General features: G+C 28.8%; 7 protein-coding genes across 17 annotated transcripts in view; 2 read left to right on the top strand and 5 right to left on the bottom strand.

Annotated features, from left to right (window-relative positions):
* LOC117206322 (nuclear receptor coactivator 2-like) overlaps positions 1-6,253 on the bottom strand; it is a 126,957-nt gene extending 120,704 nt beyond the window's left edge. For 6 of the 8 annotated variants that reach the window (XM_033445552.1, XM_033445558.1, XM_033445559.1 and 3 more), the window contains exons 1-2: positions 4,853-6,253; positions 1,919-3,075 (exon numbers count right to left, since the gene is read on the bottom strand). In XM_033445552.1, coding sequence (XP_033301443.1) covers positions 1,919-1,947 — 29 coding nt within the window. In that variant the 5' untranslated portion in view covers positions 1,948-3,075; positions 4,853-6,253. The remainder of the gene's footprint in view (positions 1-1,918; positions 3,076-4,852) is intronic. The other 2 variants (XM_033445553.1, XM_033445561.1) reach the window with 2 other exon arrangements.
* An 855-nt stretch (positions 6,254-7,108) lies between these two features.
* On the bottom strand, positions 7,109-7,830 carry LOC117206324 (ankyrin repeat domain-containing protein 39-like). The gene is made up of 2 exons (XM_033445563.1): positions 7,688-7,830; positions 7,109-7,591 (listed from the first exon to the last, which is right to left on the bottom strand). Exons 1-2 carry the CDS (start codon positions 7,800-7,802, stop codon positions 7,125-7,127), a joined length of 582 nt encoding a protein of 193 aa, XP_033301454.1. The 5' UTR covers positions 7,803-7,830; the 3' UTR covers positions 7,109-7,124.
* On the bottom strand, positions 7,758-15,699 carry LOC117206325. 3 transcript variants are annotated; one of them, XM_033445566.1, is made up of 4 exons: positions 15,364-15,699; positions 14,612-14,706; positions 13,188-13,412; positions 7,758-7,843 (listed from the first exon to the last, which is right to left on the bottom strand). In XM_033445566.1, the coding sequence occupies exons 2-4, from the start codon at positions 14,691-14,693 to the stop codon at positions 7,824-7,826; spliced, it is 327 nt and encodes a 108-aa protein (XP_033301457.1). In that variant the 5' UTR covers positions 14,694-14,706; positions 15,364-15,699; the 3' UTR covers positions 7,758-7,823. The 3 variants fall into 3 exon arrangements, with proteins under 3 accessions (XP_033301457.1, XP_033301458.1, XP_033301456.1); XM_033445565.1 differs by lacking the exon at positions 7,758-7,843 and adding an exon at positions 9,901-9,969 and having other exon boundaries at positions 15,364-15,682; XM_033445567.1 differs by lacking the exons at positions 7,758-7,843; positions 14,612-14,706; positions 15,364-15,699 and adding exons at positions 7,989-9,230; positions 9,728-9,969 and having other exon boundaries at positions 13,188-13,361.
* Positions 9,901-11,805, bottom strand: LOC117206323. Its single transcript, XM_033445562.1, has 3 exons — positions 11,277-11,805; positions 10,788-11,130; positions 9,901-10,000 (listed from the first exon to the last, which is right to left on the bottom strand). Exons 1-2 carry the CDS (start codon positions 11,767-11,769, stop codon positions 10,790-10,792), a joined length of 834 nt encoding a protein of 277 aa, XP_033301453.1. The 5' UTR covers positions 11,770-11,805; the 3' UTR covers positions 9,901-10,000; positions 10,788-10,789.
* Positions 15,700-16,525: 826 nt separating the features above from the next.
* On the top strand, positions 16,526-19,763 carry LOC117206319 (ras-related protein Rab-14). The gene is made up of 7 exons (XM_033445549.1): positions 16,526-16,923; positions 17,673-17,785; positions 17,982-18,108; positions 18,188-18,305; positions 18,460-18,578; positions 18,705-18,773; positions 18,881-19,763. The coding sequence occupies exons 2-7, from the start codon at positions 17,680-17,682 to the stop codon at positions 18,996-18,998; spliced, it is 657 nt and encodes a 218-aa protein (XP_033301440.1). The 5' UTR covers positions 16,526-16,923; positions 17,673-17,679; the 3' UTR covers positions 18,999-19,763.
* A 1,202-nt stretch (positions 19,764-20,965) lies between these two features.
* LOC117206318 lies at positions 20,966-22,989 on the top strand. 2 transcript variants are annotated; one of them, XM_033445547.1, is made up of 3 exons: positions 20,966-21,300; positions 22,162-22,498; positions 22,664-22,989. In XM_033445547.1, the coding sequence occupies exons 1-3, from the start codon at positions 21,239-21,241 to the stop codon at positions 22,871-22,873; spliced, it is 609 nt and encodes a 202-aa protein (XP_033301438.1). In that variant the 5' UTR covers positions 20,966-21,238; the 3' UTR covers positions 22,874-22,989. The 2 variants fall into 2 exon arrangements, with proteins under 2 accessions (XP_033301438.1, XP_033301439.1); XM_033445548.1 differs by lacking the exon at positions 20,966-21,300 and adding an exon at positions 21,916-22,050.
* Positions 22,990-27,507, bottom strand: LOC117206317 (uncharacterized protein C05D11.1-like). The gene is made up of 14 exons (XM_033445544.1): positions 27,258-27,507; positions 26,853-27,094; positions 26,590-26,758; positions 26,327-26,490; positions 25,732-26,250; positions 25,392-25,646; positions 25,145-25,318; positions 24,840-25,076; positions 24,590-24,770; positions 24,245-24,497; positions 23,986-24,172; positions 23,755-23,898; positions 23,358-23,668; positions 22,990-23,267 (listed from the first exon to the last, which is right to left on the bottom strand). The coding sequence occupies exons 1-14, from the start codon at positions 27,427-27,429 to the stop codon at positions 23,210-23,212; spliced, it is 3,066 nt and encodes a 1,021-aa protein (XP_033301435.1). The 5' UTR covers positions 27,430-27,507; the 3' UTR covers positions 22,990-23,209.
* Positions 27,508-27,771: the final 264 nt, after the last annotated feature.

The following is a 27,771-nucleotide window of genomic DNA, read 5'->3' as shown; positions in this document are numbered from 1 at the left end:
TGAAGAAAAAAATACTTGCAGGCCTATTTACGAAATCCTAGACTATCAAAAAATACCACAAGATCCTACGATATAAAACCTACCATTACACGAAAACGAGCTAGTCGCGCCTCTAGCGAAAGTGTTAATATTGATAGAGCTACGAGGAATAACAGACAAACAGCGAGATAGTTTTAGGCAGCGTGTACCTAAGCGTGTATAACGGCAGGGACCTTTTGGGATACGAAGAACAAGAACAAGAACAAGAAGAAGTAGGTATCTCAGGTAGACGGGCCTCGAGATAGGTTCAGTAGAAACTGGAAGAAGCTGGATGCAAAAGGTTTCCTTTAAAGAAAACAAAATGAGAGAGAAAGGGAAAGAAAACAGGAGGAAAAAAAGAGAAGAAAAAAAGAGCAGCAGGTGTCGGCACAATTCAAGCCTTCAAAGGCAGAGAGAGAGAGCTCTTAAATTTTTTAACTCAAACATAACGACGGATGATACACACCATCCCTTTCTTCTTCGCTCATTTTGCGTGAGAAGATTTTGTGTATTTCCGTGCACGCGAACGGGGACACGAAGCTATTTGAAGGATTACACAGGAATATGTTTATGTCGAATATTAGACGACTAATATATGCTCGCGAAAGCACCTCCAATGCAAAAGGACAGCCAAGAACCAAGCAATAACGATGTTATTTCTAGTTAAACTGGGAAAGCCTACACCAAATTATAAATTTCTACAGTGACTTCGTCGTTATCAACAGTTTTTAACATTATATAAAATATAAGATTAATTGTTCTTAATTATTTAATTATAAAAATATATATTGTAGAATACTCTGTAAATAACAAACAAGGAAAATCTCTGTCTTTAGACTGTTTAGTTTATTGCATCCTATACAATAAGATAGATGCTCAACGTGACGCAATAAAAATATTATTTCATATTGTTTTTTCTTTTTTTTTTTTTATTTATTCAGATGTACAACTTCGGACCAAATGGGCCAGCTGAATATCGTTTGGGACTGTTCATTAGTTTTAAGCGACACATGTAAGGAATGCGTAAACCATTTTTATTTTGCGATCGGATTCTATGTGAGACCCTTATGACCTGAGAAACCCTCTTGCCCTCTCTGTTAACCCAATCCCGCTAGATATCGTCCTAACACAACTAAAACATTGCAAGTATACTTCTCGTTAAATGACCCATATTGAACACCAGCTATCGGCTATCTTTCGTCTACGTCTATTATGTTATCTAAAATTCAATTAGACACAATACGATAAAAAGATAGAATAAATGAATAATCATCTTTCGATAAAAGAAGAAACTTTTCATTTTTTAAAAGAGAATATATTTGCCTATTAAAGCTTTCAGCCGAAAAATAATAAAAAAAAAAGCCTATCAAAATTTTTAGTGTAACCGGTATCGATATAAAAATCTTACTTTTTTAGTACTTATATATATATATATATATATAGTTAAAATAATTAACCAATTAAATAAAAAATAATACAATTACAAAATACGGGGGAATGTAAAAAGTTTCAAAATAAACAGAAAACGTCAACATAGAGACACTAGAGAACATAGAGATATAGAGAGGAAACGTGTATAAAACTTTCGTCCGCGTAATTCTTCGCTTAAGAGGTTAATTGCGCTAAGCAACTACAGTAACAGTTCCATTTACTGTATATCTTAACTGAGACCAATATATGCAACATGTGCAGATCCTGTATATGCGCGAGACACGCTGCAGCGACGGTATCGAGATAACAAAACGGTGATCTCTGAATCGCCTAAATAAATAAACAATACCGCATAATGTAAATTGAACGTTGAGCGAGAACAAGTTTCCCGTTCGTTGGATAAACGACGTAAGATTAAAATAAAAAGAAAGAGAAAGAAGAAAAGGAAAGAAATGGTAAAAGGACTTACCCTGCATTTTCAGCGGCAGCAATGGACATGTGCCTCCTCTCATCGAGGATGGCTGTGGCGTCAAACTGCCGGGGGAGATCCGTGGTAATGAGTTAAGAGTCACAGTCGAGTGTTCTCTTTTTACACGATGTGCCACCACCACACCACCCCGTTTTTTTTTTTTTTTTCACCACACCCTCGCACAACCAATAACGCGGATATCACCACCAACAATCAACGAACGCACCACTATTAATCACCACCAACACTTTTCCAATTTGTCAAATTCGTGGAATCCTTTCTTTTTTTTATCTCGTTTTCGCGGAGAAAATTGCCGCTTCTCCTCCGTCGAGTCCGAAACCACGAATCGAGTACCTAGTGGCTCGCGAGTCCGTAAAGACAACGAACGAAGAAACGTAATAATTCGTTTCACTCTCGGTCACTTGTCGTTTCGTCCCGTGTTGATGAGAACAAGGAAAAATCAACGAAGACGAATAGTTTCCTTTCCTCGACCGAAACTCACTGGCCGAACGTGCGTTCTTAATCGCATCGTCCTATCGTGCGCTTCCTCTTCGTTTACCGACATTCGGCGTCTCTTTCACCCAAGAATCTTGTCACGTCACCAATAACACAAGATCACTGTCGCGAACGTAAAACAAAAATAACTGATATTAAGTACACTTTCTTTTTCTCTGGTCTTCTTGGCACTTTACACGATATGACTCTCCTTATCGACCGAGCAGCGCCGTCACATCGTTTCCTTTTCGCCCTCGGATATCGACTTCACTTTTCGACACGTCGACTTTCTCGCTCGCTCACGTGCACGTCGAGATATTCGCAGGTTTTCCTTCCATCATTAACCGCGTATTATCGTATGCGTGATCTATCGACGAAGAATTAGAAAACTTAGACGTTCCTGTTTCTCGAACTCGACTGTTATCACTGGCCAGGAACGGTTCTCTGTCTGCTTTCCTATGCGAGCAATCTCCTATAAATATTCAATAAGCAATTCTCACAAAGACACCAACGAGAGAATATTTCAGGTGCGAACGCCTGAGAATAATTATTTCTTTTAGGAATCGTCTTGTCGTGATTGAGCTGTCAAAGATTCTTTCATCCTCCTCGATGAGGTTTCCTCGCACTGCAGCTTTTACAGATCTTCGTAATCTTTGCCAATCCTGTCAATGGAGAAGAATAATGGTTGAAAAAAGTGGATCGAATAATTTGCTTCGTTATAAATAATAAATGTAAGAAGAAGGAAAGATAACCAGTCAGTTTAGTGAGTTTTTGATTTCTTGACTCTTTTCTTTGAAAGCTCCATTTTATCGCTAAAACCAGAAATCTCGATCGTGAGAGTTCAAGAAGCTAGTATACTTTTTACTATTTTATTAGGAGAGCTTGAAACTTTTAAATTTCTCCTTACTTTCTGACAAAAAAGAAAAGACTGGAAGCAAATAGTCAAAATAGAGAAAAGTCACTAAACTGCGTCATTACCAAAGAAAATTAGCTAAGATATTTTAAAAGAAAATGAAGAGACTTTTGATGCCATGTTTCGATGCAAATTTTACCCAAGATCCTTTGCGTCAAGTAAGTGGTACAAGCAAAGCAGAAAGTGAAACCGATGCAATAAAACATAAATATAGTACTTGTGAAACTCTAACGCCGCAGTACCTCCATAAACTACTCGTTTATCATTATCACATTCATTTCAAAATAATTAAGATAATTTAGGTCGTTTATAGATCCCCGAAATATTATAATTACGATATATAACAAAGAATGGTAATTTTGTAATTATCGATTAATAGGTATGAACGAGATACGTACTATGAAATTTGATAAATATACAGTTCATTTTTTTTTTTTTTTATAATTATATGTTGTACGAATCTATTGTCGTTAAATAGTAAACACATTCGGTCTACATAATAATTTTAATTAAAACATATTTTTTTGTGAAACGAAGAATACTTGTTACTGCATCGCAATCTCACGCATCACATGGCGCACTTGACAACGCACTACTAATACAATGGTCTGTATATGCGCATGTCCACACCCCATTCTGCTTCCAAACATATGTAGACCGAGGCACGTTTAGGAAAAGTTGATCGATATTGTCGTCGACGCTTACGTTCTCTACCCACGGGCACTACTTTTTCGCTGGAATTCTTTGGAATGTTTTCTAAGATTCATCAACCGACCTGACAGCTCGAGATAAACGTGAGAAAATGCATTTCTGACAAAGTACATCTTTTCTTGTTTAAACGAAAAAATTGATATAAAATTTCTTCGACTATAAATTAATATTCCTTAAAACAATAATTTTTGCAACATTTTATTTGATATATTCACAGTATGATAATTTATTAATGATTTCATGATTTTAAACAACTTTATTAATGATTAAAGCGAAGCTTATTTGCATTTGAAATTTATAATAAAATTCGTTCGTAAATATCCAATTTATCATATTGGTCTCTGTCAGCGACTAATTACTGCAGCAGAAACTTTGAAAATCATATTTAACCCTTTCATAAACAATGAAAACTATTTTCCCCATTAAATAGGGTCATATGTAAGGGCAATATAAAAATGTATTTCCGTTTCTATTACCACACATACATATATTATATACGTAGACCGTAGACAATCGTGGAAAATAAAAATTACATTTTATTAAACCTTGATTTAATAACATATATCCAATATGGCTTCAGCAAGAGATAACGCACAAAACTGGTTTACTGAAATAAATATAAGTTCTATTTGATATACTTTCTTGATTAAAATTTTTGGTTTTTGATAAAAATATAGATTATATCCATGAAAGGGTTGAAAAGCTACAAAGTTAATAACGATAGGAAATGCGAAACGAAAGTACGTTCAACGAAATTACGAAAGAAATGCAAGTGTAAAGCACGTAACTGCCGCGTAATTCGCAATTACCCTTACCGATAGTTCTCGATATGACGGAGAGGATATATTTCATCTCACTTGGAATAGAAAGCTTGTCGCGGAGCGCAACCGAAAGCGCGAGGAAATATGTGCGCACCAGACACGGCGCGTACAGCGAAGCGCGACGAACTTGACTCTCAAAGCAGTGGACCGTCCGACAAGTTAATAAAAACGGAACGTACAGACCCCACTTTCTTATTATTGCACGAACAAGGTACACCCGCAATCGTGTCGCACATACACACTTCTATATTCATGATAAAAATTCACATAACAGCAAGAAAAAAGGCTTCAACAAGAGATAACACACAAAAATTATATTACACTCACTGACCGGTTCGATTGGGATAAAACTTGTTTTGTCCATTGAAGTTTGTCGTTCGAGTTCAAACTTCTTCGTTTGGTTTCTCACTGAGTTTCACTGATTAGATCAAATGATATACGTACGAATGAAATTTTCCTTCCCCTTTCAGTTTACCTTTCTGAAAGAAACATTTTTCTCTTCCGTTTGCTAAACGTTTTCTTCCACTCTGAAAGTTCACGCAGGTTCCGAGCACAGTTTTCCGTAGAAAAACACAACGGGGCGCCACGAGATGTAGACACTTCTCTCTCGCTCTTTCGTCTGATTCTTCTTTATTCTATTTCATAGCCTTGTTTTGCACGTGTCGAAAACGCGAAATACTTTGCGAGAGTTACAAAAACAAGTCGTTCGAGAAAAATCGATGCTTGAATATATCAACCGGAGAAAGAATTTCGTGCTTCTTACCGTCTCGTGTTTTTCGCTGTAATATCTACGCATAATGTTTTATAAAGGCGAAAGGCTCGTACAAGCCTACATAGACGTATGCAAGTGTGAATTGTCCTCCGTCTATACGTCTTACGCCTCACCCCTTTTCTCTAATACCGTTCTCTTGCTACGCAACATATACATATATATGTAGATACGCATATATATATATATATATTTCCCTTTCTTTCTTATCTCTCAGTTTCCGTTCTTTCTCCTCTGTCTTTTGCGATCTTGCACACTGTTTCCCTTTCCTTCGTTCTCTCTATCAGTTTAGCCGTGTGCACGGCTGTATACGTGTTGTATGTAGTATACCGTGAGCAGCTACGTAGACCATCCGTGTATACGAATACGAGTAGCAGGCGCGCGCGCGCCTGTGTTGCGTTCGTGTGTGCACTTGATTAGCCGTGTGACGTCAGGGCACGATTACATCGCTCGCGATTGTCACTCAAATCGACGAGTAAAACCGCACAAGAATCCAGGCGGGAAAGGTGGTCGAAGACACGCGGACGAACCTCGGACCGCGAAACGACGGACGATCCGTCGCGCAACGGCTAAAGGCGGCGGCGAGCCTTCGCGCAAACCACCCGCGGTATTCGTGAAACGACTGACTCCATGCAACGATTGCAGTCGTACAGTACAGAGAGACGGGAGGTGTTCCGCTAGATGGCACCACTGTTTATCGCAAGGGGGCTCCGGCGGCCGTACAGATTACGCTCCGCAACTCATCGAGCACTGTCGAATTCTAACGATAACCCCCGATCCAACCCGAATACTTACGGTCGCGCGCGAACGATTCAATATCAAGTGCACGACCCTCTCCGTTCTGACAAGCACATGGAACGAACGCCACCAATAATGATGCATGTCTATCAATTTTATCTATACATTTATTCCTTTATCATTTGATAGAATCGTCTTTATAGTCCATATTTCCTTAGATTTACTTTTAAGAATGTTTATCTGTATGACATTATGTTGTTATATAAAATATAAAAGAAAATTTCATGCCTAATGTATTTACTAACTATTAATATATTCATGTAGTATAAAATAAAACCTTTATTTATATTATTATTACTTTTTAACATCTACACAGTGTAAAATTTACGATCCAGTTAACAAAACTGCACATTGTTTTCAAATATCAAGCAGTATCTTTAATGTTAAAATACCAACAATATAAGCGAGAGGATTACATAGATCAGTTTATTAACATTAGAAATATACTTGTACACTTTGTATACGGTTGCAACTTAATTATTAATAAATTAGAAAACAGTTATAAAAGATATGATATCCGGTACTTTTGAAAATCACATTTTATAAATCTATTAAGATCTTCAAGGTTCTTTTATCTACCAAATACAGTTTTCTTCTGACAATTATTCGTAAAATTAATATTTTTATAGTACCACATTTTTATTATTCGTGTGTTGATACAGAAAATTTAAAAAGTCTAGGAGATTTTTATTATTTTTATTAATCATTTACTTTTTCTCCTTTATTCATATATGTTAATAAAAATGGTAAAATGTCAGGATATTTTTCTTTTACTAATTGTTCTAAACTCTGTATGTTGCTATTCAGTAATGATAGATCAGTGCATGGTATTAGTAGTTTGCAAACAGGTGTGGAGCGTGCCATGAGTGCTCTATGCAAAGCGGTGTAGCCATCGACGTCTTTTAAATTAGGGTTTGCATCGAATCTCAACAATAGTTCAACGATCTCAGAGTGACTCTGCATAGCTGCTCTATGCAAAGCAGTAGCATGTCCACAACGTGTCTGCGCATTCACTGCTGCACCATTTTCTAATAAAATATTACAAATTTTATAGTGTCCATTTCGAGCTGCGTAATGTAACGCTGTATATCCCGCAGAATCTTCTGCATCTGGTGATACACCTTTCTTCAGTAATATCTTTACACGATCCAAGTCATTATACTGTGCTGAAAATGGCATAAATATTATTAACGATATTTCAAAAAAAAAAATAAAATAAAATAAAATAATACAATAAAAATAAAATAAATTTAATTATTTACCGGCGTACCATATACCACGTTCAAATTCCATTTCCATAAGAGACTGACTAACTCCGATATTATTACTTACGCTGCAGCATGTATTATGATCGTTACAGTTATGACCGTGCTCCATATTTGCGATAGGTCCGCTTAATTAGCGTCTGGATAATTTACCTATCATGTCATTAAAAAAGAAAAAGAATAAAAATTGTACTGAAATATTTTTTGGTAATACAAATAAGTATTATGTCATTATATATGAAAATAAATTTTAATATTTCGTAAATTATAAATGGTTGTGAAGAAGTACATAAAGAAATAGTTTTAAGTCATACTAATCATATATTCTTCAATGAATTTTCATTCACAATATGCAAAAATGTATTTCATATAGTTCACATATATGTAATTTTATAATATATATGTACATATATCGAATTCGTATATGAAAATAAGGCGCGGCTTACAAAATCGACCTCTATGTATATTATAATATTATGTTTCGATTATTTTGTAATATAGTACTTCGACAATTGCTACCCATTATCTTTTCGTTTTGAAGCATGATGCTGTGCTAAGAAATATTGCCTTATCGTTTCATAAATGAATTCAATAAATACTGAGTACAGTGCAGATTCTTTTACAGCATTACATAATATTAACGCTAGTTTTGATTCCGTGTATTGTATCATAGCGTTATAAATATACACAAAAATATGACAATACAATTTTATTAAAAATTATATTGCAGATAATATAAAATAGAAAAACAATAGAAAAATTGTCCCTCTATTGCACGAAATGACTTAATATTGATACTTGCATGGATTAAAAATAACGAATAAGATAAGCGTTGGTATTGTTATCATTTTTGCAACTTCTCACAATTTTATGCGTAAATGTATTTAATTTTTATGGTAAGTAATAAAATAATTGTTCAAAAAAAATATTGATCTAATCGGCAAAGTATAGAAATTGGAAACTTGATTTCGTACAGTCTTATTAGTGTCACAATTGTTATCGTAAGTTCATATTAAAACAAATTGATGACATTTTGCGTTTAGTTCGATTCGAAGTTGCAAAAATGATATATGGATTTATGTATAAAACGATGTACGATTGTAGTTTTAACCTATTAAATGCCTTTTACGAATGTAATGTACGAAACTTGCTAAAATTCCTCGTGAAAATCTATTGGTACAAATATGTTCGATACAAAATATACATCCCTAAAGCAAGTTAAAAAATATTGATAAAAATTTTATAACGAAAGTGAACACACCACCTCTTATATCTACGTGTGTTCCTTGTATACAAACTTTTTATATAATTAAATAATACTTCATTCATACTGGTTTCTTAATTGGCGTGCACATTATTAAACATGCACGCATACTTTAAATACATAAGTAGTATTTTTTTCTTATAAATCGTAGTCCTGAGAATAATTGTTGATTTTATAATTCCCTTTGCAGTGTCCAAAGTATTTCAGCTTCTCCTGTGCTACAGATAACTCGATATCCTAATTCTGCCAGGGCGTTAATGATGGAAAAAGGTGGTCCTGCAATAAATTTTATTGCACAAATTAAGAAAAATATTCTATGATTTACAAATATACGATGCAATAAGACATACCAATGCTGAATTTCTATAAAATATTTCAATATAACATCTTCTTTTCGACAATAACATATCAATGTTATTTGTAAATTTAATGTAATGTAAATTTACAGATATAATGTTTTTTTATCGGAAATCCAAAGCAATTCCAATTACTAAATATATAACAAATATGACAAACAAGGAAATCTAAATTATAAATCTATTTTTACCAACATATCACTATTTTTATTATTAACTTGCAGAGATATATAAAATGTAGGTATAATTAAAAAATTAACCGAAGCAATTTTCACGTATAGGACTTATATACTATATTTTCGCAAATTCTGCTACAAAAAAACAGAGTTAGAAATATTTTCGGTAAAAAGTTTAATTAAACGCGTAAAAATACAGTTATTCTGTAAAAAAGATGTTTTGAAAATGGTTGATGGTAACCTTTGATCATAGTGCCGTTGACCACATCTGATCCAGAGTTTGGAAAACGCTTTGAAAGAGCCAAAATTTCATCCGAATTTAAACCGAAGACAACGCAATCATTCGCAAACGGCGAGGCTTTTACGCCAACGTAATAGTAATTCTCATCATCATTCACTTCATTGGCTAATTTTCCGACACTTGTATTCACTGATTGCGACATTGTTGAGCTAAAGAGGATTGTTAAACTTCGTTGTCTTTTACTGTCAAAAGAAAAATGTTGCTTCTAGAATGCTGTTGGGAAAAATATAAACATATTTTGTAACTCCCTCATTTTCTCTTTTAAGAGAAAATCCTATTATTTAACTACCAAGTCTTATATAATATAAATAATATTATATACAATGCAAGTACATCTAATTTTATAAGCAAAAAGAAACAATATTTTTATCTTGGCAAAAATATATCTACTTTTACATTTTTCTACTACTCATTTATGCTAAATTAAGACAATGAAAGAAACTAATTTTTCCCAGAAATATCGATAAAAAAGTTTTATCTCAAATTTGTTTATATAATATTAATCAGTATGTTGTAATAAAGTGATATTGAATTTAAATAAATAAAGAGATAGAAATAAATTATTTAATAAAAAATGTAATATACCAGAGGCAAAAACAAGTTATTATATATATGTAATTTATAGTAATTAAAATTTGAATTACAAAATCTTAATAGTTATGCTCAAATGTGTTTGGAATTGAAAATGTTTATATTTTTTAAATATATACTCAATAACTCTTTACGATGATATTTGTGAGTTTCCACATTTTGTTGGAATTAAATATCCTGTTTAATATACTGCTTGAAAATATTATATAAAATATATACAAAATACTTCCTTCTACAAATATAAAAAGGAATTATATTTCATTCTAAATGGATAATATATTATTTTACATTCTCTTTATCATCTACTCATATTTGATTAAGAATAATCTTGAGTATAAAAACGTTTTAGATTATTATGCAAGAATATAATGGTATTATTCATTATCAATAGGTAAAATTCATTATTTACAATTAGATTATATGTGAAACTGTCTTTATTCTACTCTGTTCAGTCAAATGTCTTTCCCGTTCTTCTTTAAGTTGCATCATACGAGTTTCATGAGCCCAACGAACTTCAGTTTGAAGTTTATCTCTCTCATATTCCCATTGAAATCTTTCTAGTTCCAAGGCTTTACGCTGTACTTCTAATTCTGCAGCTCTTCTTAAGGCACGTCTTTCTAATAACTGTTCTTGATATATTTTATTTTGTAAGGGTAAACAATCTGATGTTTGTACAGAAGAAACAGCTGATATTCTTCTAGGATTATATGACTTTCTTTGGTGAACTGAACTTGATCGTTCTTGAGATCCAGCTACACAAAATTTTTAAAAACATTTAAAAAATCTGTCCTAGATAATTATTTGAGAATTAGTTGCATAATTGTATCCAATCTAATAATAACTCCAAAATAAGATTATAGCTTAAATGTTTCATAAATATCCTTTTTCTTCAAATTACCAGCTGCAATTGTTTCTGTATCATTTTCACTTGTTTCCCAATTCCTACTAACTAATCTTGTATCTGTATCATGATTTTTAACCGCATTACCCTGATTTACCCAATTTTGTTCATTATTATGCATTACTAAATCCATATTTTGCTGTATTGCATTAGATGTATCAACTAAATATGACTGATTTTTATAATTCCAATCATCTAAATCTTCTAACTCTGTATCTGTAATGTTCTGATCTACCGAAGATTCTTGTTTTGGCCATCCATCGTTCATTTTATTGTCAAGATTATTAGCTTTATGCCTCTTGTTATGAGCTACTTGTATAAATTGTTGTCTGACATCTTCTGGACACTTTGGACATTTTTCCATATGTCGTTCCATACGAGTAGCATTTTGAATGTATGATTGATTACAAAACTTACAAAATGCAATCACTTGAGATCCTAACATTTTTTTATTATAGTAGTTCCACACAATTCCTCGTTTTTTAACCATCGTTTCTTTTTTAAGTTTTACAACATACTTTCCCTTTAACTACATATGTTTTATTTATTTTATATTTATAAAATTTTTAGTTTTTAACATAAATAGTTAACTGTGGTTTAATATAATAAAAATATAAAATTTTTGTATAAAACATCATTTATATATTATTTTATTAATTTTTTTTTATACGGAATCAAAACTAAAATACATAATGTTCGCATAAGGAAATAAGTATAAAAATTAAAGATGAAAATATTGATTTACAACATAGTTAAATGTTATACACAAAATTATACTATTAGCACAGCATCAAAAGTTTAAAATTAAGATACTAACAATTTTATAAAATTTACAAAATATAGTGCTTGTTTAAAAAATTAATAGATGTACACATTGTTCTTTCTAATATCCAGGTAGATACTATATATATAAATTACTAAGATTATACACCTTTTATATATCATTGAAGCAATTGAATGTAATTTTTCAAAATCATTTTTGTTATTAATCATTTACCAAAGAAAATTATATACAACAAAACTTTCACACGCACATAATAAAAATCAATAGAAGTTCGTAATGTCGATGAAAGTTCTTAGCTTATGCAAGAGCGAAAGTTTTAAACGAATGTCACATTAAATGACGAACAATATATACCACTGTTAGATAAAATATCTACAACGTATCTGATGATCAAATTTAAACGTCAGCAGCCACTAATACACATAACCTTCGTAAGAACCGTACTTGTGTTTGTTGCCATCCTTATAAAAATAATACAGTAGATAACGAATATCTTGAATTTTATATTTCCTTCTCTTTTTCTTTTGTTATGATTTATATATATGAAATATATATAAAAAATCCATATAATTTAATTAAATACAATAATTCTATAATCAGACTTGCATAAAATATTTTCTACAAACAAAACATTGAAACGTTTTGAAAGTAAAGAATATAACAGAAAAGTTCGAAAATAAATACACAAATTAGTAATCAAGTGCAATTCGTACAAACTTTTTAATACATCACATTTATCTTTAATTACATATTTTTCTAACTAACTAGAAACGTTGTATATAAGAAAATTCTATTATAATATTTCATCTATAAAAAAATAAAGAAATATTTACTGTAATATAAGTATTGTTACGATATTATTCTTTACATACATATATATTTGATAACTTTCTTTCCTCTTGCATTTATAGTTTATGTAATAAACCAAACTTATGTAAAAATAAAAATTATAAATTCATATAATTTTTTAATTACGCTTTATATTTTTAATTTTCATCTTGAAAGATAAAAATACTGTTTCTTAGAATAATAAGAAATGTTAAATTTTTTAATGCAAGTAAACTGCAAATGTTTGTTATCACATAATTATTAGTAAAAATAAATTAATCGCTACAAAATCATACCTGTCTTAATAACAGGTTCAGGTTCAGGTTCAGAAAAATCTTTTCTCATAGTCCACATGTACTCATTATAATCTTGTTTAACACTTGTACTTGAAGATGCTACGACTTTGTAACCAAGAACTTCTAAAGCAGTTAATATTACACAAGGATGTTGCAAATACACTATTGTCGAATCATCACAATATCCCCCAGAAGCAAAACGACTCAGTTGTTCTATATCTGATGCTATAACATACGTGAATAATATCTTACGTTTTCAACGTAATTTTGTTCCAACTTTTACGTAAATTACATTTAAAAACTAAGAATTATAAAAACCACACGTTCTTAATCATACGAACTCAGCTGAAAGGTAATATAATTAATCTTACTTGTGGTCTATCTACGCGATAATTATTATCAATTTATCGCGAAGTAGCATTGATAGGGGTATCGTTTTACTCAAAACTATGGAATATCAGTTTCACTTATGAGCAACATCGTAATTTACTTGAAGCAATATAAATAAAAAATTCATTTTTGTTTCCAAATTTTTCAAATTGAAACAAAACAATTTGAAGTAAACCAATACGTTTCTATAAACTGTGTAATCAATGTATTAATACATTTATATTCTACCAATCACTTCATATTATACATCTTTCTTTACCCAGATTTCAATAAACATATTAGTATAAATGGTAATTAGTTAATTAAGGAATTAATTTATTAACATACGTATTGAGAAAGAAATAATGTCTTAATATATAAATGTATATTTTTTATTATGACACTTTATATTTGAATATTATATCTTTCACTTTTTAGAATGTTTTTATTTAACTTTTTTCTCTAATAAATGTCAAATATGGTATGATTTTTATATTGTCATAACTTGAATAATACTAATTTTACAAAAATGATTATTATTACTATGTAGCGATATAACTATGTATTTCATAAAAAAGAACATTTATTTACTCTATAAAACATAGTAGCCATTAGAAATTTTGTAGAAGAGAATAAAATATTTAATATACAATTATAATAAAAATAAGGTAGAGGAAGAAGAAGAAAGAGAAGAAGGAGACAAAGATACAAATACTCAACTTTCATTTTTATAAAAAATCAATGGATATGTAAATCCATTAACAACTTATTTTATCTTTAAATATATCATATTTCACTTTCTAAAATATTACCTTTTTAAGTATAAATGAATACATATTATCATGGAATAAAACAAAAATATGTGACGTATATAAGTGTGCTCATGTATTCTGTTAATATAACATGCTACACACGTATTATAAGAAGCAAAAACTGCATATAGAAAATATCAACTAAGTAGCAACAAAGTAACATTTATTTTACAAATTACCATTACATAAATAAATTAAATATGAGTATATTAAATGTTTAAGCTCTAAAATAAAAGATAGTACCTTTAAGACCTGATACTAAAACTCTCCATGGGTATCTATGACCATACGATGCAAGATTACCACGTACTAAAATGTATGGCATCTGTAATGTTATTCTAAAACAAATTTTATTTACTAAATATTTAAACTACATATATATATATATATATATATATATATATATATATAAACTTAATATTTCATAACAACAATTATTGGATGTAATAATGCATTTTTAGTGAATGTATATGGCATATACTGAAATTCCAAAAATATATAACACAATGTTTACATATATATGTTACATATAATTACATTACAACAAAAGATGGAAGTCAATCATCCTTTAATAACTAAAATTTATTTATTAAAGTTTATAATTGAGATTTTAAAACATGTTAAATTGATGTACAGGCTATGTAAAAGAAAATACTTGTGATTAATCTTATAGAAATTTAATAAACAAATATTTTTTGTTTACATTTAGAAAAAGATCTTTATTATTATTTCTCAGAATTTCAATGTACCATTTTTTGATACATAATGCATAATGCACAAATAGCGCAAAAAGGATTTATTATATATTTCTTATGTACACATACATATTTATAATATATATAATAAATGAACAACAAAACGAATCTAAATATAATAAATTCCTAATAAATATTATTGACAAGCGATTATTATGATGTCTTGTTATCATTATTATTCGTCAATCTTTTATTCTAGAATTATTGTTAAATAAATCTTACTAAATTAGAAGCTCTCACCTGTTAACACATACGGAATTTAATTCACCGATACTACTCTTAACCAAAAATATTCTTATATTTTATTAATAATTATTAAGAGTAACGAAGCAAACAAACAAATTGATGTATTAAGCACTGTTAAGATTTTCAGACTTGCAAGGTATTTTACACGGGATTATTTTAAACATAAGTCTCAACCATCAAACAATAGGTACATAACACAACATTTGCAAGTTACGAAAGTGCGCATATTCTAACTACAACCTGCAACTAGTATTAACATATTTACATTACAAATCCCAATACTGTTCAAATGACTAACATTTGGGTGGTTTCTCAATTAGGCTTATTCGCATTATTTATTATGTATTTAAATGCATTAAAATTTTACGATGGTTGGATAGTACTTCATACTTAAACAAAAATTTTCCGATAATCCTTTTGATTTGCTAATTTTAGTTTCTGTGTTTCATGTTCTCAAAAAAAATATTTTTTACTTTTAGAATTTATATGAATTTATTAACTTATCAATCTATTAACATAATTAACATGATTAAAACAAACAAAATAACCAAATGCAGTAACTAACAATGCGTTACTTATATGAAAATTATATTTTAATTTTTACATTTAATGTAATTTGTATAAAATTGTACCAAGAATTTACAAATATATCAAACTTAAATAAAAGGACGATTAAATATTTTAAATAATACTGTTATATATATATATATACTTCAATACAATAGTTATTGTAACAATAATTTTTGTATTATATCAAAACTATCTTTGACAAATATTATGTGCCCAATTAGGATTATGATTTCGAAAATTAGGATTTTAATTTTAAAATGTTATTATATTTTGTCATTAAAATATATAGACATTTATTATTTGTTTAGTATAACTAACTGATGTTGAGACAGAGCAAAATACCAATCAATATCTTTGTTTCAAAAGAACTGGTATGCGGTTGGTTTGTATACATAGCTTTAGTAGGAGTAATAGGAGTATTATGCTTCTATATTTGGTACATAGAACTCATGTTAATATGAAATTCTAAAACATTGTTTTACGGAATAAGGAGAATATTTTGATTAATAGTGCTATGGCATTTTGAAATACACTAGAATTTGTATGTACCCATATATATGTATAGAATTACTGCCATAATGGTCAAATGATATCTATCTTTATTCATCTTTCTATGGTTTAACAAAATTATATATTCGGAAACATTACTGTTACAACTAGAGATATTACTTATATTCGTCGTAATAGTTAAATAACACTATTAAAATTAAAGTTGCAACGAACGAGTGTAGGTTAATAACTAGAATTGTTAAAAAATAGTGACAGGTGGTTTGACGTTTATTCGCCGCCATCGTTATTAGCGACAGTGATCTGCCATATTGCGCGTGATATAAAGAATCGTAATTTATAATACATTTACGGTGTTACGCTTGTTACCTGTACATCTAGTACGAGAATTTATTGTTTATGTAGTAATAACATTTTAACGAAATCCTTGTAATTCAGTTTGTGGGAAAACATTCCACAGTAGTGAACTACAAAACGGTGAGTAGACAATGCATTGTTGACATCAGAAACTTTTTTTAGTGAACAGTTGTCATCAGGAAATTGAGTTTTTATTGCTTGTATTTATAAATTCAGAACTGGTATTATCATACTTTATTATTTGACAATTTATAATTTTTCCAACATTTTCAACCAATAATGATAATTGTCATTTAAGCAATTATGTATTACTTTATCATTAATGTTTTGTTAAAAAACATCTGAATAAACATGTAAAAATCATTATTGTCTTCATATTACATTTTATTTTTACACAAGTATCTACAAAATGATATTTTACTAGAATAATTATATTTAATGTAGTATTACTTAACATATGTAATATTTCCATGCATTTATTTGTCACCAATTAAATATTTATTAGCAGTTCATAATCATAATAAAATTATTTTAATAAAATATAATAATTTATAATTTGTTATAATGTTTTTTTAGCATAGGCTTTTGTCAAACATATTGATACTACAACTATGCCAATTATGGTATAATGTACATAGTTGTGTTTGTCATTTATGTATATAGTATCATCATTTGTTGTAATTTGTATTATATTCTTATTTATGTGTTTTGTTATCATATATTCTTGCTATGCCAGATGTTCAATAAACTTCATTGCGGATCTGATATTTGTCATACTTTAATATCTCTGTATAAATAAATTAATAAATAAAATATATTTCATATAAATTGATACAAAAATTAAAAGTTTGTAAATTATATATTTACAGATAAAAAATGTCAACTGGACCATATAATTACTCTTATATCTTCAAATATATTATTATAGGAGATATGGGAGTAGGAAAATCATGTTTATTGCATCAATTTACAGAAAAAAAATGTAAGTTAAAAAAACAAATAAGATAGTAAAAACAAGTCTTTATAAACAATATAGATTTGGGTATACAGATTTGTAATTTCTCTAACAAATTAATTATATAGTTTTATTGTACTTAGAATAAATCTTTTTATTTAAAAGCTTTTTATATTCATATCATCACATATAAAATGACATAGAAAATTTTCCTCTACTGTAGTTATGGCAGACTGTCCACATACTATTGGCGTTGAATTTGGGACGAGAATCATTGAAGTTGCAGGACAAAAAATAAAATTACAAATATGGGACACTGCTGGTCAAGAACGTTTTAGGGCAGTTACTAGGTATATGCTTTTATAATAATTAAATTGTACCATTTTTAATAAAGAGGCTATATAATATATACATATGTATACATTATAGATCTTATTACCGAGGTGCAGCTGGAGCTTTAATGGTCTATGATATAACTCGTCGTTCAACTTATAATCATCTTAGCAGCTGGCTTACAGATACAAGGAATTTAACAAATCCAAGCACTGTATGCAAAATATGATATTTTACATAATGGTATTTACGTCTGTAAAGTGTAACTACATTGATGCAGAACTGTTGAATGATGTATTTCTCATACTCTATAAATAACAGGTTTATATTATATATGTAACAAACAATTTTACATATTATATTTATAGGTTATATTTTTAATTGGAAATAAAAGTGACCTGGAAGGTCAACGAGATGTTACTTATGAGGAAGCAAAACAATTTGCTGATGAAAATGGTCTTATGTTTGTAGAAGCTAGTGCAAAAACGTAAGTCAATAATTAGGTGATTAGTTTGAACATAAGGGCATTAAATTTAAATTATGCAGTTAAAGTATAAATACATAGACGAATTATATAATTAGAAAATATTTAAATTTATGACTTTTTTATCAGAGGGCACAATGTTGAAGAGGCTTTTCTGGAAACAGCAAAAAAGATATTCCAAAGTATACAAGATGGCCGGTCAGTAAATTCGATTTCTTTGTGCCTAACACATATTGCTGAAATAACATGGTTGATCATATTTCGTTCTTTTGAAAATTTTCATATTATAATTTATTTGCATATAGTTTGGACTTGAATGCTGCCGAATCTGGAGTTCAACATAATCCGAGTCAACCAGGTCGTACTAATCTTCAAGGTGTATCTAACGAACAACAGGGTGGAAAGGATTCCTGCTCTTGTTAGGTCTTTATTTGTTTGTATATAGAAACATGAATTCATCGGTACTATTGATGCATATATGATTTATACTAAGTATAGTAAGCAAATAGTCTCCTGTCTTTATCCCTTTACCTTTGATATGTCAAATCTATTCCATGAAAAGAATGTCACTTTTTTCTAGTTAGACTTAATTTTCAGAAATGAAGTACAGATCCATGATTTAGTCTACATATGCATATAAATTGTACTGATAACAATGATTCTGTATTAACACTGAAATTGATATTTCAGTGTTAAAGCTTTTCTATGGTTATTGTAATTTGCATACATGCAAATATTATTGCATAGGTCGTATACTTTATTGCGTAAAAAATTTAATATTAGACAATATGTTGTATTCACAAATCTTATAGTACATTGTGTACAAGGTGCATTGTACTAAACATTTACTTAATCACAAGAAAATATGATAAATATGAATGTGACACAGCCAAATATTTACCATTGTAAATTAAATATGTGTAACAAGATTAAGCACGTTTGATCGTGTTTGTTATCTAATTTGCAGTTTGAAAGCTATTGTACTATAAGCTTAAGTGCAAAAGATTGTTGGTAACACATCCAAACTTCTCAACAGCATCAAAGAGTTGTCACAAAATGGCATAATGAAATAGAATTAATGTCAACTCTGGTGTTCCATATAACTACAACCCCATTTTCATATCATACAAAGCATATAAACTGCTAATGTAAAGTTAAATATAACTTTTATTTTCTGCTTGAAAAACATTTTAATTTCCAAGTGTTTTGGAATGGTCCATGTTTCCAATTTGATAAGAAGAAAATTTATATTGTTATGATTACTATTATTTCAAAGATTTTAAACAATTAGTGTTTTCAAAAGGATAGATTTTTTAATATTCTATTATATTATATCAATCAATATCGTTTTCACAACTGCTAAAATGAAGTAATGTACAGTTGACATGTATCTCAAATTTTTATCCACATTTCATGTTTTGTTAATTTTTAAGAAAGGTTAGAAGAAATGTTATCTGAAAAATTTATTATTTTTTGTACTTTGATTGACAGCTATATTGTACCTAGCAATAGCCCTAACATATTTTTCAAAATCAATTTTACATACCAATCCCGACTAAAATGAAATTAAAAAATTAATTTAAAAGGAATCAAATATTATATGTTGTTTTTTATTTAATATATAGCAAAACAATTATATTGCAGTTATATTGGCAATTATATTAAAAAAATATAAAATATCATTTAGAATAAATTTGACCAAAGCTCTCAAATCCACTTAAAATAATTATTATCCTGTTATATGTATACACATAATATCTAATTAATTGGAGATCAATAAGAATCAATTTAATGTAGAAAACAAGAACAAAATCTTTTTTTATTTAACATGTATTATTGTTTAAACCTAATTTCAACTTCAGTTACTTATCTATTTTCCATATCTTGTATATATAAATAATAACAAAAATAAATATTTATATTACAGTCACATTAGAATAATTGATTTTGCATCCTTAATATAACAAATTTAAAGTAAAATGTTATTTCTATCAATGTATTTTATAACCAAAACGGCAGAATTAATAGATTACAAGCAAATTACGTAGAAAATTGATAGCGCATGTTTCATTGTATTATCTCTTAAATTTATCATGTCATATAATCACGTGTTTATTCGATATAACGTAATATTACTGCAAAGATATATATAATACTTCATATTATCATTTCAGTGCAATTCAATTTCTAAATTATTTTAATACAGATGATATTTAAATATTTTGTATTTATCTACTGCACATATATGTCAATTTATATGACTATTTCAAAAAACAAGATCCTTTGGTTTTATTAGTATTTTTCATATTCCTGTTTTTAGTACATATATATATATATATATATATATATATATATATATATATATATATATATATATATATATAAATTCTTTTCTAGTCTTTAAGTCGCAAATATTGAATCTTAAGATAATAAATCTGTGGACAAAATCTTTTATAGTGCATCTTATGTGTGCTACAAAAATATGTTTTAATTTTGCCGCGCGAGTTCATTATATACAAAAGTGTATTTTTAAAACATTGAGCATATCACTTTGACTTGCATTAGATGCATAAATTTAAGTCACTAAGTATATACAAAAAGAAATATATTTCACGTGAAATTAAATAGTCATTATATTATAAGGTAAAAGTTGGTAAACAACAATGAATTATCAATATATTTACAATATTTTTATGGTTGGAATGGTGTTCCGCTCAATAAGGGGGTGAGTTATATTTTTGATAACAATAATGTTGACATTTAATTTTTCTATCTAAAAAAGATACTTAAAAAACACATGTTCGTAAAATTTATGGAATATCCACAGTATAATGTTATTTGAAAGAAATTTTTGTCTTTTTTATCTATTTATTTGATATATTTGAAAATTTGTTTCATGTAATAATGTACAGCTATACGTATGTACATATATGTATAAGGTATTTTTTGTGTATTATACATATGATTATAAAGATTAATTTTATGCTTATAATAATTTATAAATAATGAAAGAATTAAATGGTTAATACTAATTTGGCAAGAAATAATATATATACATTCGACACTATACTATTCTTTAATTTACTATTCTTTAATAAATTCCACTAATTTAACTTTTAAGATCAAATACAAAATTATTATGTTTTATAAGATAATTTATTCTTTGCCGAAATATTCAATTTCCTAGTTAATTATATAAAATATTTTGTTAATGTGTTAAATGTTTGTAAATATGAGATTACGAATAGTATTGATATTAATCCTTGATAATAAATAAAAGCTATTATGTTAACGATATAATTTATTATTGCATTTATTATCCGTGTTTATTGTAACCTGTTTTTGTAATCAAACGATGTTTATTATAACCTGTGTAATCATCAGAAATTTAAAAGGAATTAATAATTTATAACTTCTAATGGCAGTATTTCTCAAATGTGCTGTTGGTACATTGTAAAAATTTTACAAAAAACATGTATGTTTAACGTTTTTTTTTAATGAATAAAAAGATTTTTATATACACATAAATTAACTACCTGGTAAAAGTGTTATCTCCAATTAAAATTCATTATTTTTAATTAACTAGGCATAAAGAAATACTTTTTGATTTTACAACTGTAGAAAATGTGGATAATTGGAGAGAAATATCTGATACTGTTAGAACAGTAGGAAAATCAAAAGCTGTTTTAGCACTACAAACAACACAAGTTTTTCAACGAGCTATATTCTTTACTCTTTTAAATCCACAACCAAATGGTGCAGGATTTGCAGGGATACGTACAATGACTAATTTAAATTTATCCAATTTTGAAAATATTGAAATCAATTGTCGAGGACAAGGCAACAATAGTCACTATAAAATTGTTCTTAGACACAAAGGCCTTCATTCAAACGAAGATATAACATATGAACAATTTTTTATGGTAAACTTTAGCTATATTACTTTAAGCTATTCTTAAAAGCATAATTAATAAGTTATAAGTTGTAATTTTTTATATAATGTGTTTAAGTCGAGTGGTTTACAATGTTTAAATAACAATAATTTTTAAGTATCAATTTAATACAAAAATTATATTAAATTACAATAGGCACCAATGTCAGATATTGACTTTTCAATTGTAACATTGCCTTTGATAAATTTTAAACCATATTATCGTGGACGAGAAGTACCTGATGCAGAACCATTAGACACTGCAAACATTACAATGCTTGGTTTACAAGTGTTTGGCGGAGTTTATTTACCAAAGAAACAAAAAGGTGTATCAGCATTAGAAGTAGAAAACATTTTAGTATCATAATTCCTATATTAATAATGATTGAAACTAAATTTACTGTATTTTAGGCAATTCACAAAAAGAAAAAACTGTATTTTAAGTAACAACATGTATAAGGGATAATAAAACATACACAAATATACTGTATAATTATTTAGTAGTTATAGAAGTATATATCTTGACTAAATCTTGTTAGTTTCTTTATAGCAATATTGATCCATAAAGGCAAATCAGCAAGCATTTTTTAAATGAGTAGCAAATGTGCTTAAATTCGTTTTGAAGCTGTGTTTTGAACAGAACCATTATAGTATATGTTTGTCGAACTTCAGAGGCATGCCTTTTTAATATATTTAAAATTTACTAATCATTTAGGTAACTTTCTTCAAGAGTAGTGTATGATTTAAGATCGTGATTGAGTCTGTAACAAAAATACATATAAATAAATACAAATACTTACATATATATATATTTATGATAGAATATATTACTGTAGCACTTATTAACTTACGTTTTAAATGCATCAACAATTTCTGGTACTTTAGATGGATGACATACAATAGTTGTTTTACATTGTTCTGGATCAAATAATGGTTTTAAATATTGAGATGCTATACGAGTCATATCCTCAATTGTTACTTCAGATACACGTTGTACCATTTGTTGAGTGTAATCATGTGGTACATTTTTAAAATAAGACAATAATGACTGTTGTACTACGTCTCCAACACACTGCTCTTTCTCAATAATTTCAAATATTAAACAAGATTTTGCCGATTCAAAAAGTAATCTTTCCCATTTATTTTCACAAATATGAATCTCCTATAATAATGTAAAAGATGAGCAATGCTATTTTCATTTTTTGAATGTCACAAATTTGATTAATTGTGATCTAAACATATACTTACTACAATCGATTTTGCTTCTTTGTATGCTGCTACAATATTTGTGGATTTATAAAATGATAAATATAACAGGCCTTCATTTGGTTTGGTATAGATATGATACCCATAAGATAGACCCTGACCTCTAATAAGTCTCCACATAGGGCCCTTAAAAAATATTGATGTTTAAATACACATTATATGATGCAATACTTTTACAATTATTACAGAGATATTACATTATTTTTTATTTACCTCTAATTGAGTTAAATATTGTATACAAACAAGCAAAGGGGCTAAATCTGGACTATGATAATCATTTATACATGAGCAGCTTTGACATAAATAGGAAGATTCTATGGAACCTAGTCCTGTAACGCAACCCTTCAATGGAATCTCATCTGGAGAATTTATGAATGTTGAATCAGGAATGGCTTCAAGTCTGTACAGTTATATGTTTACTATTTATATGCGAACATATAATTTATAATTTAAGTTATGAAAATAAACTAACTTAGTCTTGCTTGATGTACCAAATGTAGAAAAGTATGTATTCCATGGGCTATAAACATTTGGTACTTGAGCAGTTAATTTATCCACATTAGTTGCCATGTACAATACCATATTTTTAGGTGTTGTTAACACTTCTCTAACAGATTCAATTTCTGAAATAACTTTTTTCTGGTCTGTTTCATCACGTAAGCGTTCCAAAACATGATTAAGAAATTTCTGTTGCCGTAACATGTTAGATATATAAGGATTGCTCTCTGAAAATAAAAAATATAATTATTATTTGCAATCACACGATTATGTACGTGTATGCATGCGTACGTGTTACATAATTCTTTAAATTTTTTACCTTTATTATATATCAGTTCTTGCATTAAATCATTCACAATTTTATTCCCTTGTCTTTTAAATTGGGCGACATCGTTTACCATTTTTGTAGCTGTAATTTTTAATCTATCTGGAGTTAATTTAGTTTCGTATAAAAGTTCTTTAATCCATTGTACACCCTTCTCATATTTTTCCATTTCAAGCTATAAAAAGACAATTATTTAAGATTATTAAATAATTGTTAAACGAATTTTAACATAAAGAATTATTACATGAAGTATTAACAGAGCAGTATAACTGTATGGTCCACATGAAAACCTCGAAGAATTAAAAACTCCGAGGTTAGTATCATTACTTATGGTATCTGCTTCCAATTCAGCTACAATTTCTTCATATGGAATGAGTTGACTATTCCTCATTACTGGACACTCCATTATTATTTCCAATAATAAAGGAATATAAAGTTTATATTCTTTTTTAATATCTGAAGTATTCATAATAACAAACATCTGTAAAAGAAATGCCTAGTCAGTTAAATGATGTTTCAAATATGATCAACTAATAAACAAGTACATACATAAACAAAGTTTGTATTAACGTGATCCAAATATGTATAAAATGGCAACTTTGATACATCAAATCTGGAATGTTGCTTACTGCTTTCTGTTGTATAACTCTTGATGTAGTGGAAATTGATAAGATGAGTAGATGGGATAGGAACAGAACTTAATATTTCATCTGGTACTGGTATCTAAATGTATACGAAATTAAAGTGTGTAAGAAAGAATATTATATATATCATATATGTATGTAAAATTACATACATCATTTTTAGCAACTGCTTCTTGCAGTTCTTTTTCTTTCTTTTGGAGCTCCTCTTTGCTTAAATTTTCAATTTGTTTAGCCACTCGGTCTTTCTCTTTCTCAGTTAATTCGTGTCTTTTTTTCAAACTGGGAATTCCTTTAACTAATACAAATGGAGACTCAAGAAGATATGTTTTTAACAAATTTAACCAGTAAGATTCAGGTTCAGTTTCTAATTTTTTAAGAGCTTGTACCTGATTGGTCCTCTGATCCAACTAAAATTTCAGAAACAGATATATAATCATTATAAGGATACCTTGATTAATAAAATTTCATAACAGATCCAAAACAAGTACTTACATCTTCTTTAGTATTACCATAAAGTGCATATCCAAAAAGCATATATGCAATTGTCTCATGCGGTTCACTTTCTAAACTACTCAAATCTTCAAGGATACGTCTATGAACAACTGTCTTCATTCGTTTCATATCAATACCTTTCTTATGCACATCATTTAATACTTTTAACAGCTGATCTTTTATCAGAGGAATTTTTGATTTTGGTACACTTTCAAATGTAAGGTATAGTATAGATACTGTATATGCACCATAAGAATAGCCAACATTACTGGCATATGCATCATCAATTTCAACAAATTCTTTCTGCAGTGGACTAACTGATGTATCCGTGAGATATTTTAAAAGTAATGTACAACCGATAAGCTCATACATATTGGTAATAGGAGACGATCCTCTCCAAGCAACATCTACTACTCCATTATCTTCATCATCACAAGGATAATACACGTCTAAATCTATACTTTCAGTGAGGGGTGGTACAGGATCCTGCCAAGGTCTTTTAAAGAAACCTCTATTTCCCTAAAACATCCGTTAAGTTCTAACTATGTTATGAAAGTAATGAAGAATTGAAATACAAGCAATTATACATATATACTTTTGATATTATTTTCTTTTCTATAATTTGTAACGCTTTGAACACATCTGCATGTTTCACTTGGCCAGTGATTACTATTGTCAAATTCTCAGGCCTATAAAATTCTTGATGGTATTGCCTAACCTTTTCATTAGTAGTACTTTCTCTTAGATTTTTCAATGCTCCTATAAAAAAAGTAATATTTCTCTTATAAAAATAGCAATGTACACCACTTAATGTTCTATTTTAAAATAATAAGATATTAGAAAGATTAATATTTTTACCTCCAACAATAGATTTGTAACCACATCGTCCAGGGAACATTGCTCTAAACATTTCTACGTATACCAAATATTCTCCTACATTTTCTTTTCCTTGCATTTCAGAATAGACCACACCTGCATCTTCCCCTTCACCATTAATATGATGTATTTCAGTAAGGAAACCTGCATCCTTAATAAATAATTTTATACTTAATTTTATTAATTAAAAACATCTTACACATTATGACTTATTAATTATTAAATAAATAATAAATATTTTGTACCGTGAGTGTTGGATAAAGTATATGATCTAAATATATGGGCATTAAAGATAAAAATCCTTCACTTCCAGCAGTTGTCATGGTATAGAAAGTAAAATCAACTTGTGTTGCAGCATTGGTACCTGATGCCAAGCACCTATTAGCCAATAGATCTAAAACACCTTTGTACGGATAGTCCTCACTGCCCAGGAAAACAAGGTGTTCCAATGTGTGTGGTAATCCATCATCATCATGCGCTTCAGTAGCTAAATTTATAAAAATAGTATTATCTATAATACTATATAATATATATCTATAGTGTATATGACGTATATATATATATATATATATAACGTATATAAAATAATAAAATTAAATAAATACCATATTTTAGGAATACACAAGAAATATAAAAACAATAGAAATTACCGAGACACAAGTAACCATTTACAACAGGTCCTTCAACGTCCGCTATACAAACCGTAATTCCAGTATCTCTAGATTTGTAAATGTGTACCGGTATTATATCATTTACTCTTATCGAATATATAAAATCAAACGCTCCCATGTTTTCTCTTGGTGAATTGTCTACCGGCGCCATGTTATATTACATTAAATTTCTACTGACTTTAAAACTCCTTGAAAAGCAACACGAATACGTAAATTTTTATGTTTGTAAACGTTCACAGTTTATTACGTGAAACAATTGACAAATTATCGAAATTATCAAGGGAGCATCACAAGTCAAAGATATATATTTTAAATAATGCTCGATTGTAAATTATTTTTTATTTTAATAAATTTTAGGATATGTTTTAAATATTTAAAAACCTTATGTATAAGTAACAGATGCCTGATGTTTTTAGCTAAACATTGGTAGTCAACATTAGACAGATTAAATAGATAGATAGTATTTCTGATAGTATTGAAATAATAATAGATA

Source organism: Bombus bifarius, unplaced genomic scaffold (assembly GCF_011952205.1).
Source record: "Bombus bifarius isolate JDL3187 unplaced genomic scaffold, Bbif_JDL3187 scf7180000008006, whole genome shotgun sequence".
NCBI classification, from domain to species: Eukaryota; Metazoa; Arthropoda; class Insecta; order Hymenoptera; family Apidae; genus Bombus; species Bombus bifarius.
Note: the sequence above shows the minus strand (reverse complement) of the source record. Positions and strands in the feature narration are given on the sequence as shown.

Bases quoted from the DNA above. Each gene is read 5' to 3' on its own strand.
- LOC117206318 (XM_033445547.1), top strand. From the start codon at position 21,239: ATGAATTATCAATATATTTACAATATTTTTATGGTTGGAATGGTGTTC. The intron at 21,301-22,161 runs GTGAGTTATATT...TTAATTAACTAG, and splicing joins GTGTTCCGCTCAATAAGGGG to GCATAAAGAAATACTTTTTG. The intron at 22,499-22,663 runs GTAAACTTTAGC...AAATTACAATAG, and splicing joins CATATGAACAATTTTTTATG to GCACCAATGTCAGATATTGA.
- LOC117206324 (XM_033445563.1), bottom strand. From the start codon at position 7,802: ATGGAGCACGGTCATAACTGTAACGATCATAATACATGCTGCAGCGTA. The intron at 7,592-7,687 runs GTAAATAATTAA...TGCCATTTTCAG, and splicing joins ACGTGGTATATGGTACGCCG to CACAGTATAATGACTTGGAT.
- LOC117206319 (XM_033445549.1), top strand. From the start codon at position 17,680: ATGTCAACTGGACCATATAATTACTCTTATATCTTCAAATATATTATT. The intron at 18,306-18,459 runs GTATGCAAAATA...TTATATTTATAG, and splicing joins ATTTAACAAATCCAAGCACT to GTTATATTTTTAATTGGAAA. The intron at 18,774-18,880 runs GTCAGTAAATTC...ATTTGCATATAG, and splicing joins CAAAGTATACAAGATGGCCG to TTTGGACTTGAATGCTGCCG.
- LOC117206325 (XM_033445566.1), bottom strand. From the start codon at position 14,693: ATGCCATACATTTTAGTACGTGGTAATCTTGCATCGTATGGTCATAGA. The intron at 13,413-14,611 runs GTACTATCTTTT...CGTATGTTATAG, and splicing joins TTTAGTATCAGGTCTTAAAG to CATCAGATATAGAACAACTG. The intron at 7,844-13,187 runs GTATGATTTTGT...ATGACATGATAG, and splicing joins TGAACCTGTTATTAAGACAG to GTAAATTATCCAGACGCTAA.
- LOC117206317 (XM_033445544.1), bottom strand. From the start codon at position 27,429: ATGGCGCCGGTAGACAATTCACCAAGAGAAAACATGGGAGCGTTTGAT. The intron at 27,095-27,257 runs GTAATTTCTATT...TTATAAATTTAG, and splicing joins AAATGGTTACTTGTGTCTCG to CTACTGAAGCGCATGATGAT. The intron at 24,771-24,839 runs GTAATAATTCTT...GTCTTTTTATAG, and splicing joins CTGCTCTGTTAATACTTCAT to CTTGAAATGGAAAAATATGA.
- LOC117206323 (XM_033445562.1), bottom strand. From the start codon at position 11,769: ATGGTTAAAAAACGAGGAATTGTGTGGAACTACTATAATAAAAAAATG. The intron at 11,131-11,276 runs GTAATTTGAAGA...AATTTTGTGTAG, and splicing joins TACAGAAACAATTGCAGCTG to CTGGATCTCAAGAACGATCA.